Source organism: Scardinius erythrophthalmus (assembly GCF_964197995.2).
Source record: "Scardinius erythrophthalmus genome assembly, chromosome: 22".
Lineage (NCBI taxonomy): Eukaryota > Metazoa > Chordata > Actinopteri > Cypriniformes > Leuciscidae > Scardinius > Scardinius erythrophthalmus.
Genome location: NC_138242.1, coordinates 3,450,840 through 3,467,200, shown reverse-complemented (window position 1 = coordinate 3,467,200; position 16,361 = coordinate 3,450,840). Strand labels below are relative to the sequence as shown.

Here is a 16,361-nt window from a genome sequence, read left to right as displayed (position 1 = left end):
CATATATAGAAAAATATTTTCACTACTAAACATTTGAACTCTTTTAAACATTTATTTACATCTATTATGAGATGTCAGGTATAAAAGAAACAAATTATTACAAAAACTTTGGTGGTCAAAGTATTACATTATAATATTAATGCAATGAGTTGGTGGCTGTATAGTTGCATGGCATTTAAGCAGATCCCGAATCTGCAGACTTTACATTTTCTACACTGACTTTTGAGGAAAAAATCTGTGGAATGGATTTAAAAACAGTAAAATGTATTAAATACAGCTTTGAGCTTAAAATATTCAACTGATGAATATGTAAAGGTCAGGAAATGTGTAGAATGACATGCACAGATTCTGCAACAGGAACGTGACATTAAAGTTTTCCTACTATATTAGGCTTGTTCAATTCTCCTAGAGAGTTTAGCTTAGATGCAAACACCCTTGAACAAGCTAATAACGGTCTAAAGATTACTTGAAAATTACAGGCAGGTGAGCTTGATCATGGTTGGAACTTCAGGAGAAGATTCAAGGAACCCTCTCCTATATCAGTGTCCTTTTTGCATGTTCATTCAACAAGATTTAGCCAGTCTGAGTGCTGGAAATCCCTCTCTTTTCTTCCTCGTGGCAGCTCTACTCACAGCAGATGCCAAACGTCAAGGATTCTCTCCAGTATACATTTGGCGAAGATATCCTATTTGGCAAAGGTTTATGTATACATCAACAAATTCACAAAAAATGTGTAGTAGGTCATTTTTGAGGCCTCCCGAATGTATAAAGTTCTTCAGACTGGACGGTTCTCATCAGGAACACTGATTGGGATTGTTTTCCATGTGAATTCATTCATCTTCACTGAACCTCCACAGGTGTTGTGTGGTTCCCTGCTCAACTATAACTCGCATTGAATGCCGTGGTGTGGATTCTTGATCAAAGTTTTTAGTCTCACTCAATACCACCTTTCTAATGAAGAGGATTTGAGTCTTCACGGATGGAGATCGGATTCTGGATTAAGTGTAGAATGCAATTCTTTTCTTAAAAACTGCTTTTTTGGCATCAGGATACTAGCAGTGCTTAATAAATGCTGCAGATTCTTCAATGTGCTCTGATGTTTGGCGAGGTGAGAAACCCTGGTTTCCATCCACATCATTCATTCTTAAAAGTCTCAGATGAGACTGGACTGGAAGGAGCTGAGGAGACCGTGATAGCCTTCACGTCATCCATTATAGCAAAGCAGTTTTCTTCAGATTTCACTTGACATTCTGCAAAAACATACCAGTGTAGTTACACTGCAGGAAGAAGTAATAATTTCAGTCATTTTAATTTGCAGGGCTGCCCCGTAATAGTCGACTATTGACCTCAAATATGGCTATCATTTGAAACATGAAAGTAGTAGCAAGTTTACATGGCTACTCGCACTAATGCTAACCTAGATAAATGTGTGCTATTATTAGGTGTTAGTGCGGAGTGTGGAAGCTAAAGATTTACGGTATGACATGGAGGCGTCGGCACAATCACTTGCAATTTTTCCCTCTAATAACAACAGATACAACTTAAAACACGCCGTCATTTTTGGTCATATAGAGAAGAGTAATACGTCATTCGAAACTTTATCTATAGAAAGCTTGAAATTTGTACTTTTAAACAAACCAATTCAATTCAAACAAATAGGCTACTCTCTGATTATGTAATCCGTATGAATGGTGCATTTCCTCCAATGCGGAGATGGCGAGTCAGCATCGTCTAATTCATCTTTGCACCCGACACTGACTCAGAAAACACTAGTTTATTAAATGTCTCCTTGCTATTTTTTCTGACACATTCATAATCAACTTGTGCCATGCTTTGCTGCAAGCTAGACTATATTATTATGCCTATATATAGCCTTTATTAAAGGCTCATTATGGTTTAGTACTTTAATGTAAACGTGCGATTAGTCGACTAATGGCTTAAATGAGCGACTACTAGTAGACTAGAAAAATCTTTAGTCGTGGGCAGCCCTATTAATTTGACATGTTTATTGTCTGTGAAGGCAAATTTCAACACTGAATTTTTGCAAAATCAAATTATTATTATTATTTTATTTTTTTACAAGTTTTCACTGGGAATGTGAGTGCAAATTTGACCATACAAGTTGTAAACAAAATCAGTTGTGCATGATGCAGTTTATTTCCAAAGTACAAAGAATAACTTATTAAGTGTTTAATATGGTGTCAGTCATGATTCTGCCATCTAGTCTTTGATTTTCCCTGGTCTTGAGGCAGGATCATGACAGACCCATGTTTTATGTGCACACATGACCTTTTGCTGGGCCATGTGCTTGTGTTGTCTCGTCATCTAGCCCCGCCCTCCTTGTTATCCTTGTTTAGTCATTTTTGTTTCCCCATTATCACCTGTTGCCCTCATCATTTGTTCCCTATTTAATCCCCTCATGTCTGTTGTCTTGTGTCGGTTCATTGTCGAACATTGTGTGATTCCTACATGAGTGTTATTCATTATCATTGTTAATCATACCTGTGAGTACCTTGTGGAAAGTCTTGTCATTGTGAGAGTATTTATTAGAAGTATTGTTTGTTTATTGTCTTGTCAGCCTAAGATTCCTTGTCCTGTCCATGTTTTGCCCCCTCGTGGGTTTTGTTTTCTTGTTTTTGTACCAATAAATCTAGTGTTCATTGTACACTGTCTGCATTTGGGTTCATCTCCTTGCATCTTCATGACAGTGTCAGTCCTGTTTATGGATATGAAGCTTGTATTCTTGTAGCCAAAACGTACAACAGTTGCGAAAAGCGAAATGTTTCTTAGAATACACAGAAGTGTGCGCCATCTTTATGACCACACATTTCATTAGTGTTGAAGGAGAGGCTGGAGGCTACTTTCTCTAATCTATCGAACCACGTAAGAGAAATACACATTATTTTTTTAGAATTTGCTGCTTATAATAACCTAAGCCATACTTACCGTATTCATCACCAGACTCTGGTTCTTGCTTAACTTCTACAGTTGCATTAGAAGGGCCTACGCCAACGGTGACCTTCACAACCTCCTTTGTTGCAGGTAAATCCTTCCCCTCTGTAAAACATTCATGTTAAATTTAGACAGAAAATAGACAATCATACTGGTTCTGAATGTCATGAAAGCGAGTAAATGACGACAGAATACCTGCATGCATTACACGCAGGTGTTTTTTCATGGATGATGAATGAGCGAAGAACTTGAGGCATATGGGGCATTGGTAAGGCTTCTCCCCCGTGTGACTTCGCAGATGTACAGATAAATGCGCGAACTGACGGTAGCTCTTCTTGCACTGAGGACACTGGTACGGCTTCTCTCCGGTGTGAACCCTCTGATGGACCACCAAATCTTTAGCTTGGCCAAAACTCTTCCCACATTCAGGGCACTCGAATTTGGGTTTATTCTCCTTGGAGTGAGTCCGCAGGTGGACCTTCAGGTGTCCCGCCTGACTGAAAACCTTTTCGCACTGAGGGCACTCGTGCTTTTCTTCGGTGTGTGTGCGTCGGTGCAGAACCAGACTGCTGGGATGACTGAAGCTGCGCTCACACTGCGAGCACTGGAAGAGTTCATCGCCGCGGTCGTAGTGGTGCCGGCGCTGATGACGCGCGAGGTCCGAAAGTTTGACGAATCCTCTCCCGCACTCGGAGCATTTGTGAGGTCGTTCTCCTTCATGGACATAGCGCACATGTTTCCTGAGGCCAGCCGCTTGAGTAAACGTCTTCAGACACAAACTGCATGTGTGAGACACCCCTGGAATTATGATATACAATGTTAATAATAAAATATTTATTAACATTTTCATTCAACTAATTTGAATTTCTAATAAAATAAATACTAAAATAATGTATGGTAATATAAAATATGAGTCCGTGGCCATTTACATGTAACGGCTGAAGACGCATCTTTTTCGGCAACATTAATACTAACACTTTATCTTCTGTTCTATATATTATCTTAAAAAAAAAAAAAAAGTGCACATACTGCGTATGATTAAACTGGGAGGGGTCATAACACTTGCATATTGTCCTATTGTTAGTTTCACTGATTCTATCGTTCTCATTTGTAAGTCGCTTTAGATAAAAAGTGTCTGATAAATGAATAAATGTATTTATATTTATTCAATAACTATAACCTCTGATGATGTTTTATCAGAAATGCAACATTTGAGCTTGTGATGCACTGATTGTAATTCCAGTGTAGTGTGTGACCTATATACATTTTTTGATCATAGAAAATTAACAGTTGCAAAGCACCACATCTAAGACAAAAATGTACTATGCAAAATAATACATTATGCACATTTTTTTTTAATCTGAATCAAAGAGAAACTGAAGAACTCCTAAAAAAAACGTTCACTAAGAAATTGACCATCAGGCATTCATTTTTTTATAACCTCAACTACAAATATGTACGAGGTGACATTACTGACGTTAAAGGGACAGTTAACCCATCATTTACTGTTCCTTATGTTGTTTCAAACCTGTATGAGTGAGTTTCTTCGGCTGAACTAAAAGGAAGATATTTTGAAGAGTGTTTATAGCCATTGACTTCCATAATAAGAAAAAAATTAATACTACGCAAGTCAGAGACTTACCATCAACTTTCTGGTTCAAGAACTTTCAAGATTCTTCAAAATAGCTTCTTTTTAGTTCAACATAAGAAAGAAACTCATACAGGTTTGAAACAACATAAGGGTGAGTAAATGATAACAGAATTAAACAATTTTGGTGAAATATCCCTTTAAGTCATCTAAACAAATTTATAAAGACATGGATTTTGCCTCAAAAAATAAATATTTATTTCAAAGCATTAAAAATGCGTAAACAACACTTCTTTATGGCATACATGCTTCTGATAGCTAGTCACCCCTTACAGCGTCTTACCTGTATGAAATGCATCTTGGTGTTTTTTGAGACTTGCTTCAGAGATGAATGTTTCGTCACACATCGAGCACTGGAGCGGGTTCTGGCCCGGGTGGCCGCTCTGGTGGGCGATCAGGTTTCTCCTCCAGCGAAAGCTCAGGCCGCACTGAGAGCACTTGTACGGTCTCTCTCCTGTGTGAATCCGCTGGTGAATTTTAAACATACAATTCTGACTGAATCTTTTCCCACAATGAGAGCATTCGAATGGCTTCTCCTGCAAGTCCACTTTTGGACCACCTGTTGGTCTCTCCGCTCCACTTTGCTTCTTTGTGGAAGCTTCTGGAAAACAAAGAGAAAATAATCCGTAAAAAAATCATTTTTAATCATCCAAAAAAACGGGCAACGATTAATCGCGATTAAACGCATCCAAAATAAAAGTTTGTGTTTACATAATTTATGTGTGTGTACTGTGTATAATTATTTTGTATGAATAAAAACTATATATGTATACATTTAAGAAAAAATTGTTATTTATATATTATAAATGATATATATACAGAATATACATGCAAATATTTCTTAAATATATACAGTACATGCATGTGTGTGTATTTATACAAAATAATTATATACAGTACACACACATAAATTAAACAAACTTTTATTTTGGATGTGATTAATCGTTGCCCTGCACTAAAAGAAAGATATTCTTTAAATTTTTGAGGACTGACATTAGTGAGAAACGTCAAACTTACTTTCATGAATTCGCATGTGAGCTCGGAGGAAGCTGGGCCGCCCGAACCCCTTGAAGCAAACAGGGCAGTTGTGTGGCCTCACTCCTGTGTGAACTTCCAGATGTTTTTTCAAGTCTCCAGGGGTATAAAAGCTCTTACTGCACACAAAGCACAGGAACGACCTCTCTCCTGTGTGAGTTTTAATATGCACAACCAAAGCCGATCGCTGACGGAAGCTTTTGTTGCACGTGGGACAGTTGAAGGGTCTTTCACCCGTGTGAATCCGCTCATGCTGTAACAAGCCTTGGCGTCGGCCAAACTTCCTCCCGCAGTAAGAGCAGGGGAAGCACTTGCCCTCGATGTCAGCGTGCTGATCTGTTTAAATGACAAAGGAGGATCCATATTATCAAAACCACTATAAAACTCTTAGCTTTTGCGTCAGCTCTGTTATCATCATCACTCACCCCTGTTACAATACAGTAGTATTATAGAAAACAATTCTGCAAAACTGCTTTGTCCTCTTGTGAACTCTCCAAGGACAAGTGTCTGTGCCTATTTTGTCATCAAATCATTAAAATGTCAACCCTGTTACCAGGATATTTCATAGTTAAATTATTTTTTGAAAAATGTATAGTTGTAGAAATAAAATTACATTTTTTTTTAAATAAACACTTTTAGTGCCTAAGAAATGGTTGTTAATCCTATTACCATCATCACTCACCCCTGTTACAATATCGTAGTATAATAGAAAATATTCTGCAAACCTACTTTATCCTTTCAGGAAGTAAACTCTCCAAGGACAAGTATCTGTGCTTATAATGTCATCAAATCATTAAAATGTCAACCTTGTCCTTGTTACCAGGATATTTTATAGTAAACAAATGATATTTTGAAAAATGCATAGTTGTAGAAATATAATTTAATTACTCTTATTTTTTTTTTTTTTTTAATAAACACTTTTAGTGCCAAAGAAATAAGAAATGCATTCTAAGTGTCAAATTCTTAGTGCCTAAGAAATGTCTGTCAGTCCTATTACCATCATCACTCACCCCTGTTACAATACCGTAGTATTATAGAAAACAATTCTGCAAAACTGCTTTATCTTTTCAGGAAGTGAACTCTCCAAGGACAAGTATCTGTGCCTATTTTGTCATCAAATAATTAAAATGTCAACCCTGTTACCAGGATATTTTATCGTAAACGAAGGATTTTTGAAAAATGCATAGTTGTAGAAATATAATTTTATTTTTTTTATTTTTTTTATAAACACTTTGTGCCATGGCAAAGAAATGGCTGTCAGTCCTATTACCATCATCACTCACCCCCGTTACAATACCGTAGTATTATAGAAAACATTCTGTAAAACTACTCTATCCTTTCAGGAAGTGAACTCTCCAAGGACAAGTATCTGTGCCTATTTTGTCGTCGAATAATTAAAATGTCAACCCTGTTACCAGGATATAGTTTAAACATATGTCAAGTAAACAAATGATTTTTGAAAAATGCATAGTTGTAGAAATATCATCAAATTATTTTTTTAAATAAACACTTTTAGTGCCAAGGCTAAGAAATGTCTGTCAGTCCTATTACCATCATCACTCACCCCTGTTACAATACCGTAGTATAATAGAAAACAATTCTGTAAAACTACTTCATCCTTTCAGGAAGTGAACTCTCTAAAGACAAGTATATTTGCCTATTTCTCATTAAATTCAACCAAGTTAACAGGAATTATTGAGAGGATATTTGTGGAAATATCAGCATACCCGGTTACTTTTTTGAATTTTACATCACGTTATTTCTGAAGGTTATATATGTTTATTTGTAGGTACTGAGGTGGAATCTTCATTCAAGAAAAGAAAAGCCAATATTGTAATGTGTCCTGGCAGGTCCTCCTACCTGGATGAAATATAAGCTGATGTCTTTTCAGGGAAATTGCGAGCGAGAAGGTTTTGTTGCATATGGCACAATGATAAAGCCTCTGATGATCTGTCAGCTCTGAGCTGGAGCTCTGATCAGCATCATGGTCTTCATTCACCGTCTCAGTCTCTAATAGATGATCCCCTGTGCTCATTTCTGCAAGACATGTTCAGACACATTACTACGCATTTATGCTATATTAAGACACAACTATGTTACTACATAAACTGGCCATAAAAAAACAACAGTAACACTTTACAATAAGGTTCATTTATTAAATATTAATTAATGTATTAACTAACATGAGCAATACATTTGTTACAGTATTTATTAATCTTTGTTAACATAAGTTAATACAAATACAGCTGGTCATTGTGTGTTCAAATTAGTTCACAGTGCATTAACTAATGTTTACACGATTTTAATAAAGCATTAGTAAATGTTGAAATTATACAAATGCTGTATAAGTGCAGCTCATTATTAGTTAATGTTCACTAATGAACCTTATTAAAGCTGCAGTCGGAAAGTCTGGCGGATTGAGGGGACTTAGCCAAAATGTTTAATGTTTACAACTCTCATTGCCAAACCAACTAGAGAACATACCGTCTACCGAAGCTCCAGGGTTTCCAGAAAGCATTGCTGAGAGCTGTGATGAAACAGAAACACCACAGACATCTTCCACGACACTCACTTCACCCTGTTCCCCCTCTTTAGGAAGGAGCTCATCCGCTTCGGCGATCAGGACATCTCGCTCCTGCAACTTGTTCAGATGGGACTGCATGTGTGCTTGCAGGCTACTGGGCCGAGGGAAGCTTTTCGAGCACAAAGGACAACTGTGGGGTCTCACGCCGGTGTGAGTTCCCATGTGAGTCTTCAGATCCCCCGAACCATAAAACCGTCTGAAGCAAATGAAACATTCGAAAGGCTTTTCTCCAGTGTGAATCTTCCTATGCACGATCAACACTGAACGCTGCCTGAAACTTTTATTGCACACGGTGCAGCGGAACGGTCTCTCCCCGGTGTGAATGCGTTTATGTTGCTCCATATCTTGGTGCCGTCCAAATATTTTCCCACAGAACGGACAGGTAAAGCGCTTCCTTTCAGCAACACTCAAACGTTCTTTTGAAAGAAAGAAATCAACAGGATTTTCAGTGATGACAGACAAAAGAAACAGATGTAAACAACATATTGTATTGAGCAATGCTATTGGTTATTTAACTCCGGGGTTCTCAAGCAGGAGAGGGCCTAAAGATGACTTAAAAGATGATTTAAAGCATTTAAATAAACTAAAACAACAACAAAAATCTAGATTTTCTGCTTTTTAGACACTGTTTTTTCTTGGAAAACCTGAATATATGAGGTAGCCTGATTTTAAAAGTGTGTTTTTTAGACCTGGTTAAGCCATGCAAATTATTAAAATATGAAAACGGCATTGGCGTTTTATAATGCATATACATTTTTCTGGATACGCCAAGCTCTAAAATATGTTATCAAGTAGAAATTAAGAACCATGGTGCTAGAAGGTCCTCAAAAATGTTTAAAATTGTGTAAAAATGGAAAACTATTGAAAATAATAACAATAACAATAGGTTTTATAATCAGAAATTAATTTGAAGAGTTCAGATGCAAAAGCCTCTAAAGTGCCGTCTGAAAATTTCTTCTAGAATGATCATTTTTATCAAGCTTGTATATTTAAGTTCAGTAGTTTCACTTAAATAGCAATGAAAATTACCTATTAATTGTCATTTAAGTGAAATTACTGAACTTAAATATGCAAGCTTGATAAAAATGATTATTCTAGAAGAAAATGTCAGACGGCACTTAGAGGTTTTTGCATCTAAACTCTTCATTTACTCTAGAAACAAATAAAAAGCACACAAAACCTTAGAAAGTAAATATTTTATAGATATATTTTTCACAAATGCATCTTTCTTTATATTTCAGAAAGGGCGACTCTTGCAGGGATCATCATATTTAGAGGACTGTGGCATTAAAAAGTTTGAAACGGAGGCCATCATAAAAGCTCACGGGTCGTTTGTCCATCCTCACCTGGATGAGCGACTCGCTGATGCTTTATGAGGGAGAAGGAGAGAGAAAACCTCCTGTCGCAGAGCGTGCACTGGTACGGTCTCTCCTCGGTGTGATGAGTGCGGTGGTGTTTTTTAAGGTTCACTGCTTGACTGAAATATTTCCCACACTGGGAGCACTGGTACGGCCTCTCTCCGGTGTGAACGCGCAGATGGATCCGAAGCTTTGCTTGCTTATGAAACCTCTTTCCACACTGATTGCACTGGTGTGGCTTGTCTTCCTCGTGAAGTTGCTGGAGAGCAGTAAACTCTTCCTCTTGAAGAGGGTTATGTGTTCCAGTGCCTAGAAGACCAAATGATGCAATGTTAATAGCATATGTGGAGATTGATGAGATTTCAAGCTGGCTTATGCTATTATATTTTGGTAGAAACCAGACCTGCATCCCAAAGTGCTTACTATCCACCCTAAGTGAGATTAGAATAGCGTCCTAAAGCATAGTCTGTTGGTCTATTACTTCTGGTAGATTTTCGAAGTATGGATCCGTGCTTATTCTAATGGCTAATATTGCCTACGTCCCATTTGGACGAGGATTCGGTTTAGAACTACAAACATGAATGAAAAGAACTACAAATATGGCGGATGTGGGTTAAGTAGAGATGTCCTGAAACAAAGGGGTTTTACTAATAATAAATATCTTATCTGATGAAAAATATATATTTAAAGAGGACCTGTTATGTTTTTTTATATATTTTCAACTTTCATTACTGTGTAATGTTGCTGTTTGAGCATGTAAAAAGGTCATAATATTCCTCATTTAAATAATTCATATGCAGAATAAAGGGGCGGAGCTTAGTTGTGTTAGTTAGTTAGTGCAATTCCATAAAAGCGTTGATGAGAGTGGACATTTCTGCTCGTGATCTACTGATAACGCACAAATGAAAGAACACAGACACAGTCCATAATGAACAACACAATCCACCAAGAGCAGCGCAAAGTAGCGTCTGGTTTAAAACATGCTTTTTTGGGCGGTAAATAATGGAGCAAATTGACTAGCGCAAACCCTGGTAAATCACCTTGTGTGATTCATTTAAATAGTAGCACCATTTTAACACCAAAAGAGGGTTTGAGTTGAATCAAGCTTGTAAATCTGGCCCTTAGTATAAAGTGGGAACAGGCATAGTACAAGTAAGCGAACTGGGATGCAGAATATGATAATCATGGTAAGGTTTCTGTTAGACATAACTATACATAGATATACTTATTAGACTCACAGTCTTTATTAGACTTTTCAGCAGAAGGTGCAGAATCTCGAGAGAGCTCAGGTGAAGGAGATGGAGCTTTCTGTTGAGTTTGGGCATCATGTTCATTAGATGCTTCGCTCTCAATACTGTCCACAAGGTCCAGAGAGTGTGATTCAATGTTGTCCTTAAGTGCGTCAGTTTGTAAGTGTTTGTGCAGATCTTCAGAGACCACAGAACTGCAAGGCCTCTCGTCATCACGAGCATCTGCATGGTTCACGTCGTCTGATTCAGAGACGGCCTGATGGAGAGACCGTGTGAAGCTGTTCACACAGTCAGGGCAGCGGTGGGATATCTCTCCGGTGTGTGTTAGCTCATGTTCCTCAAGCTGACAGGCAAAGTTTTTCCCACATTCAACACAAATTAAGCACTTGCCCTCCGTACTAACATCTTGACCTGCAAAAAGAGAGGATGCTTTATTCTGATTGGTCAAAATATCTGCCTTTACAAAATAAGCCCCTACATGATGATGATTTACCGAACACCGATTACGCTGGTAGGTAATTTTGTGATTGTGACCTTTAATGAATGTATAATATAATGACTGTTATCGCTGAAAGGTTTAATAAAGTGAATTCAATCTAAATTAAGCACTGATTTCTGTGTTTATATTTGGATTATGTAACTGAAATGTAACTAGATTAAAATTGTAATCAAATCTGACTGGATGGGCCAATAAACTGCCAGGAACTTTCAGGTGTTTTTTTTACAACCTTAAAGCCCCCCTGTGGTGAAAATCCAGCTTTTAATGTTGTTTATGTGTCTATATGGTGTTTTTAATCTGCTTTAAATCAAACCATGTGTAAGTTCATAAGTCGACAGCATTGCTGAGCATTTCCTCCTTAAAACTGCAGTGAACCAAAGACAGTCTCAAAAACACGCTTTGAAATCGCTGGTGTTTCTGACGTCACAAACTACCTTGTAACCAATCAGATCAACGTGTGATCGTCAACCAGTGGATCTCTGAGGTGAGTGAGTGAGTGAGTGGAGGCGGGGCTCAAGGTAGTTTGTGATGTCAGAAACACCAGTGATTTCAAACTGTGTTTTTGAGACCGTCTTTGGTTCCCCTATAGTAAATTTTATCCCTTAAAACTCACGTTTGATCACCAAAATGACACATTTAAATGAGTTTGCCTTCTTAACCCTTTAGAACCGGCTGACACAAACCAGCAATCTGTATTCATTTTACAGTTTAACTCTTTTAACTCATTTAACTCTTCAACGTTTGCACTATCAAAACCATTCAAATTGCCCCTGACAGTAGACAACATGCGTTTTACGGATTATTACGGTAATTTCATGCTTTCTGTCAGCAAATAACAGCAGGGCGGGGAGGAAGGATTTGAACAGAGCGATACGAAGCGCGGCAGGTTAGAGTGTTTTGGATTGCATAAAATATAAAAGAAACTAACAAATACATGGCGGAAGAAGTGTTAGACGGCAGAAGAGGGGATTGGGATGATTTTTAACGAAGCTTGGCAAGCGGATGGCCGTTTCTCTTTCACGTATCTTAGCATGTAGTGTGTGCATGTGTAAGTGTGTGTGCCGCCTTTTTCTGTTTTCTGTTTTTAAATAAAAATCAGTACATTTATTCTGTTTTTTTTTGTGTTGTTTTTTTTTTTTTTACTATTTAAACTCACCACACACAATAATGGTCAATAACTGTAATTTGTTGAAAGCTAATCTTTTTCTGAAAAAGAGGACACCTTGCACATGAAGATAGCACATTGTTTTAGAATTTTACAGTAAAAAAAAAATCCAAATATGTGAAAAACACCTATTTTAGCTTCAGGTTCTAAAGGGTTAATGCCTTAAAGGTGCATTAAGCAACTTTCCATGTTAAAAATACCCGTTTTTCTAACCCATACATGCTTAAACAATTGCCTGATGGGCTGAATGAGCCCTTCTATGATCTCTGCGATTGCCTCTATAATCCTGTACAGTAAAATAAATAAGAGGGATTCGGGACGGAATCGACTGGGCGTGACGTCATGCGCGTTCACGCTCACCTGGCTATGTCTGGCAGGTTTGTGTATTCGCCGCCATTATCCGCATCAGCGAAGACAACTCAAGCGACTTTGGCAAAAGTAGAAGATGGATTCAAAGAGACCGGCTTCTAGTTCATCCCAAACCCCAACGCAAACTCCACGTAACCGCGTGCACAACTCTGGTTGCAGTTTCGCGTGTCGCCAGAAGGGGGCATAGTTCTGCAAAAACTCAGAGACTTGCGCAATGCACCTTTAAAATAGCTTGAATGTAAATTAAACTAAGGGTGTAGTTACATTCAAGCTATTTTAAGGCATGAAGGAAAAAACATTTAAATATGTCATTTTGGTGATCAAAGGTGAGTTTTAAGGGATACAATTATTGACTACAAGGTGACTTTAAGTAGATGTTACAGTAGCTATGTTTCCATCCACATGTTTTATGAAAAAAACGCTGGATGGAAACGGCAAGATGCACATAATTTCCAAAAATGTGCATAAAAAACTTCATCAGATAAGAAGACATGCACATAAACTGCAATGGAAACACATTTACTGAATAAATGCGCAATAAAAGTGCCTCAACAGATCATGTGATCAGGAAACTTTGCACTCAAGTTAAATGCACAACTTTGGATGGAAACATAGTTGGTGTTACAGTATGTAAAGGGTTTTAGCAGCCCACGTTATTCTGGGCTTAACAACACCCCGAAACTATGGAAAAATCTAATCTCTTATTGTCTGCAGTCTCAACATTTTGTACCTTGATGAAATGCACGCAGATGTCTTCTCAAGGAGGACAACAGGGCGAAGTTCTTCACACAGATCGTACAGTGGAAGGCCTTCGCATCCGTATGGACAATCTGGTGAGTCTTGAGGTCTCTTTCCCGGGTGAAAGTCTTAGCGCACACCAAGCACTCGAAAGGCCTCTCTCCGGTGTGAATCCGCACATGTTCGGACAGATGCTGAATCCGGGAAAACCCCTTCCCGCACTGAGAGCACTGAAACGGCCTCGTTCTGGCAGAAACACTCCTCGCGTGGTCGCCTGTGGTGACATTCGAAAAGGAAAATGATTGTGTTATGTTGTCTCTCTCAGTCTCAACAAATACACACATCTATTCAATATATTTGATGGGTAAACAATAAGAGTGTTTCTGATTACATCTCGTAGCTGCAAGATTGCAGCATAAAACGGTCGGATAAAACAGGAATCCAGTTGTACTCTGTGGTTTTCAGGGGTTTTGATGCCACGGACCCCTAAATATGATGTTCCCTTAGCGAGGAACTCCTTTCCGAACTAATATATTCACTGCCCAGCACAAAAATAAAAGTCGCTGTTTGGATGTAAATAGACAAATGCTTAACAGTCAATATTGGGTCATTATTGCAGTGATTGTTGTGTTTCTAGCATGTTTGGCAGCAGTTCTTCTAATCTTAATAGATGGAGTGTGTAGCATTTAATCAAGTAGGAAGACACATCATGGCCATATTCCAGGATGAAAATGTATGCACGTCTTGATGGGAATGAACATTGTGATGTTATTTCCATCAAGAGCTGAATACACTTTTGGTCAAGGTCTAGTGTTGAGAATGCAAGAGTCCAGCTCTCTGTAAAGTCTCCAGCACATCCCAAAGACTTTCAGTGAATTTAAGCTCTGGATTGATGTGTGGAAGTGATTCTTCATGCACCTCACAACCATTCTTTCACAGTTTGAGCCTGATGAATCTTGACATTATGATCCGGGAATATGGCCATGATGTTCTTCCTACATGTTTAAGAAATGAGAAGCTACACACTCCATCAGTTAGGCCAAGTGTACTCTATAAACCTGAAGAGAGACATAAAAATAACAAAGTAACTGAAATTAATAAGGTCTTTAGAAAACAGAATAAAATAGTAATGTCAAATTCAGTAAATTTAATTATATTGTTTTTTTATTATAAATAAATATTATATTATTTGGTTTTATACATTTATTTGCACATTTTTTTTTCTGAACTTTTTCATTGACCCAGCACTACTTTAAGGCACACGGAAAAATGAAAATCAAAGTCAGGGCAATTTAGACTTTTCACAGATAGGCAGTGCCGTATCAAACTGTGCTTATCATACAGTAGTGAAGAATGCTGTATGCGCCTAATGTATAATGTAAAGTCCTGCATTCTCACCCAGATCAAACGCAGCACCTGATGTGTGTAGATCAAGTGTCCTCGCCTGGTCTTCAGTGCTACGGCCAGCTGATGGAAACACACACACTTCATCTGGGTCACCGTAGGACTTCATGCTCAGATCCATGGCTTACTGTGGAAAACCTAAAGGAGAACGACATTTTATTATCTAAACAGTGTTTTGTTTAGTTTTTTTAGGACAATGCACAAGAGTGTTACTCGAGTACAGTGATAACATAAAAATGTAAAACTGTGGTTGCAATAAATTACTACAATTTTCATGTACCATAGTATTTGCATGGGTACTGCAAAGTAATATAGCCTACTATAATACCATGGTATTACCATGATAGGCAATTTGTCTAAAGAGATGGTATTACCCTGAATAATCTATATATATTCTGAAATGATTGTGTTTTATTATTATGTATGTATATGACAACAAAATCAAAGCTGGAGACAGAACAAACCTCCTTTAGTTGCTACATGTCAGCACACAGTTAAAGGCGCATTATCTGTCATTCAGGAAGATGAGGAGAAAAATAAACATTAGCTGCGTCACAACACAGAGGCACGAATGAGAAGTTCATGCAGAAGAAGCCTCACCTTTTCTGTGTCTCATCACACAATTATTATGCACGTCCACGGACTGACAACCCGGAAATGACTGGAGGTTACTGTCTTTTCAAAATAAAAGTCAATCGCAAAAAAAGCTTGACCGATTATTTACGTTATGTCCATTTTAATCTTGCAACTAACATTCATCATGTCTAAAAATTATACCTGGACACCAATATAAACATTGTTTAAATGTTATTACATCTTATAACATTTTCAGACAAGCTGTATATATTTTAAAGAAAGATATGCTAACGCAAACACTTCTCAAGCAAAACTTTTTTTTTATATATTTTAAATAATAAATATTATATTAATATGGGGGAGGGGGTTAATGATAAAACTGTAGTTGTACAGTTCACAATGATGACAAAATATGGTCACACTTTATGGTTGTTAAACGTTAGTGTAATAATAATTAACTTATTTTGGGGGCATCACACTATCTTTTTGAGAAAATTAAATGCTAAATAATTTACACTATGACACATATTTTGCTGGCATCCTGACGGTGAACTTAACATTAGGAACTTGATGCGTAATATCAGTAAGATAAGTCGAGATATGAGAAATATGCATTGCATAAATGAAAAGGTTGCCTACTTAAAGTTATCATTGTGGAGATGTTGGTCCAGGTGCTCAGCCATCTTCAGCTTGATGTCCAGGGATTGGTCTGTCACCTTTATTAAATGCAACAGTGTAATATAACCCTACATTTCTGAAAACAGTGCAAGATTTAACACACCT

General features: G+C 37.6%; 1 protein-coding gene across 3 annotated transcripts; it reads right to left on the bottom strand.

The window, feature by feature from the left end:
* Nucleotides 1-35: 35 nt before the first annotated feature.
* znf271 (zinc finger protein 271) lies at nucleotides 36-15,647 on the bottom strand. Of its 3 annotated transcripts, none has more exons than XM_081352192.1 (13): nucleotides 15,603-15,647; nucleotides 15,467-15,511; nucleotides 14,997-15,140; nucleotides 13,591-13,872; nucleotides 10,816-11,238; nucleotides 9,566-9,886; nucleotides 8,120-8,635; nucleotides 7,496-7,672; nucleotides 5,618-5,971; nucleotides 4,884-5,201; nucleotides 3,148-3,750; nucleotides 2,947-3,057; nucleotides 36-1,250 (listed from the first exon to the last, which is right to left on the bottom strand). In XM_081352192.1, the coding sequence occupies exons 3-13, from the start codon at nucleotides 15,121-15,123 to the stop codon at nucleotides 1,135-1,137; spliced, it is 3,348 nt and encodes a 1,115-aa protein (XP_081208318.1). In that variant the 5' UTR covers nucleotides 15,124-15,140; nucleotides 15,467-15,511; nucleotides 15,603-15,647; the 3' UTR covers nucleotides 36-1,134. The 3 variants fall into 3 exon arrangements, with proteins under 3 accessions (XP_081208318.1, XP_081208319.1, XP_081208320.1); XM_081352194.1 differs by having other exon boundaries at nucleotides 1,158-1,277; nucleotides 15,603-15,646; XM_081352193.1 differs by lacking the exon at nucleotides 15,467-15,511.
* Between the last annotated feature and the right edge of the window lie 714 nt (nucleotides 15,648-16,361).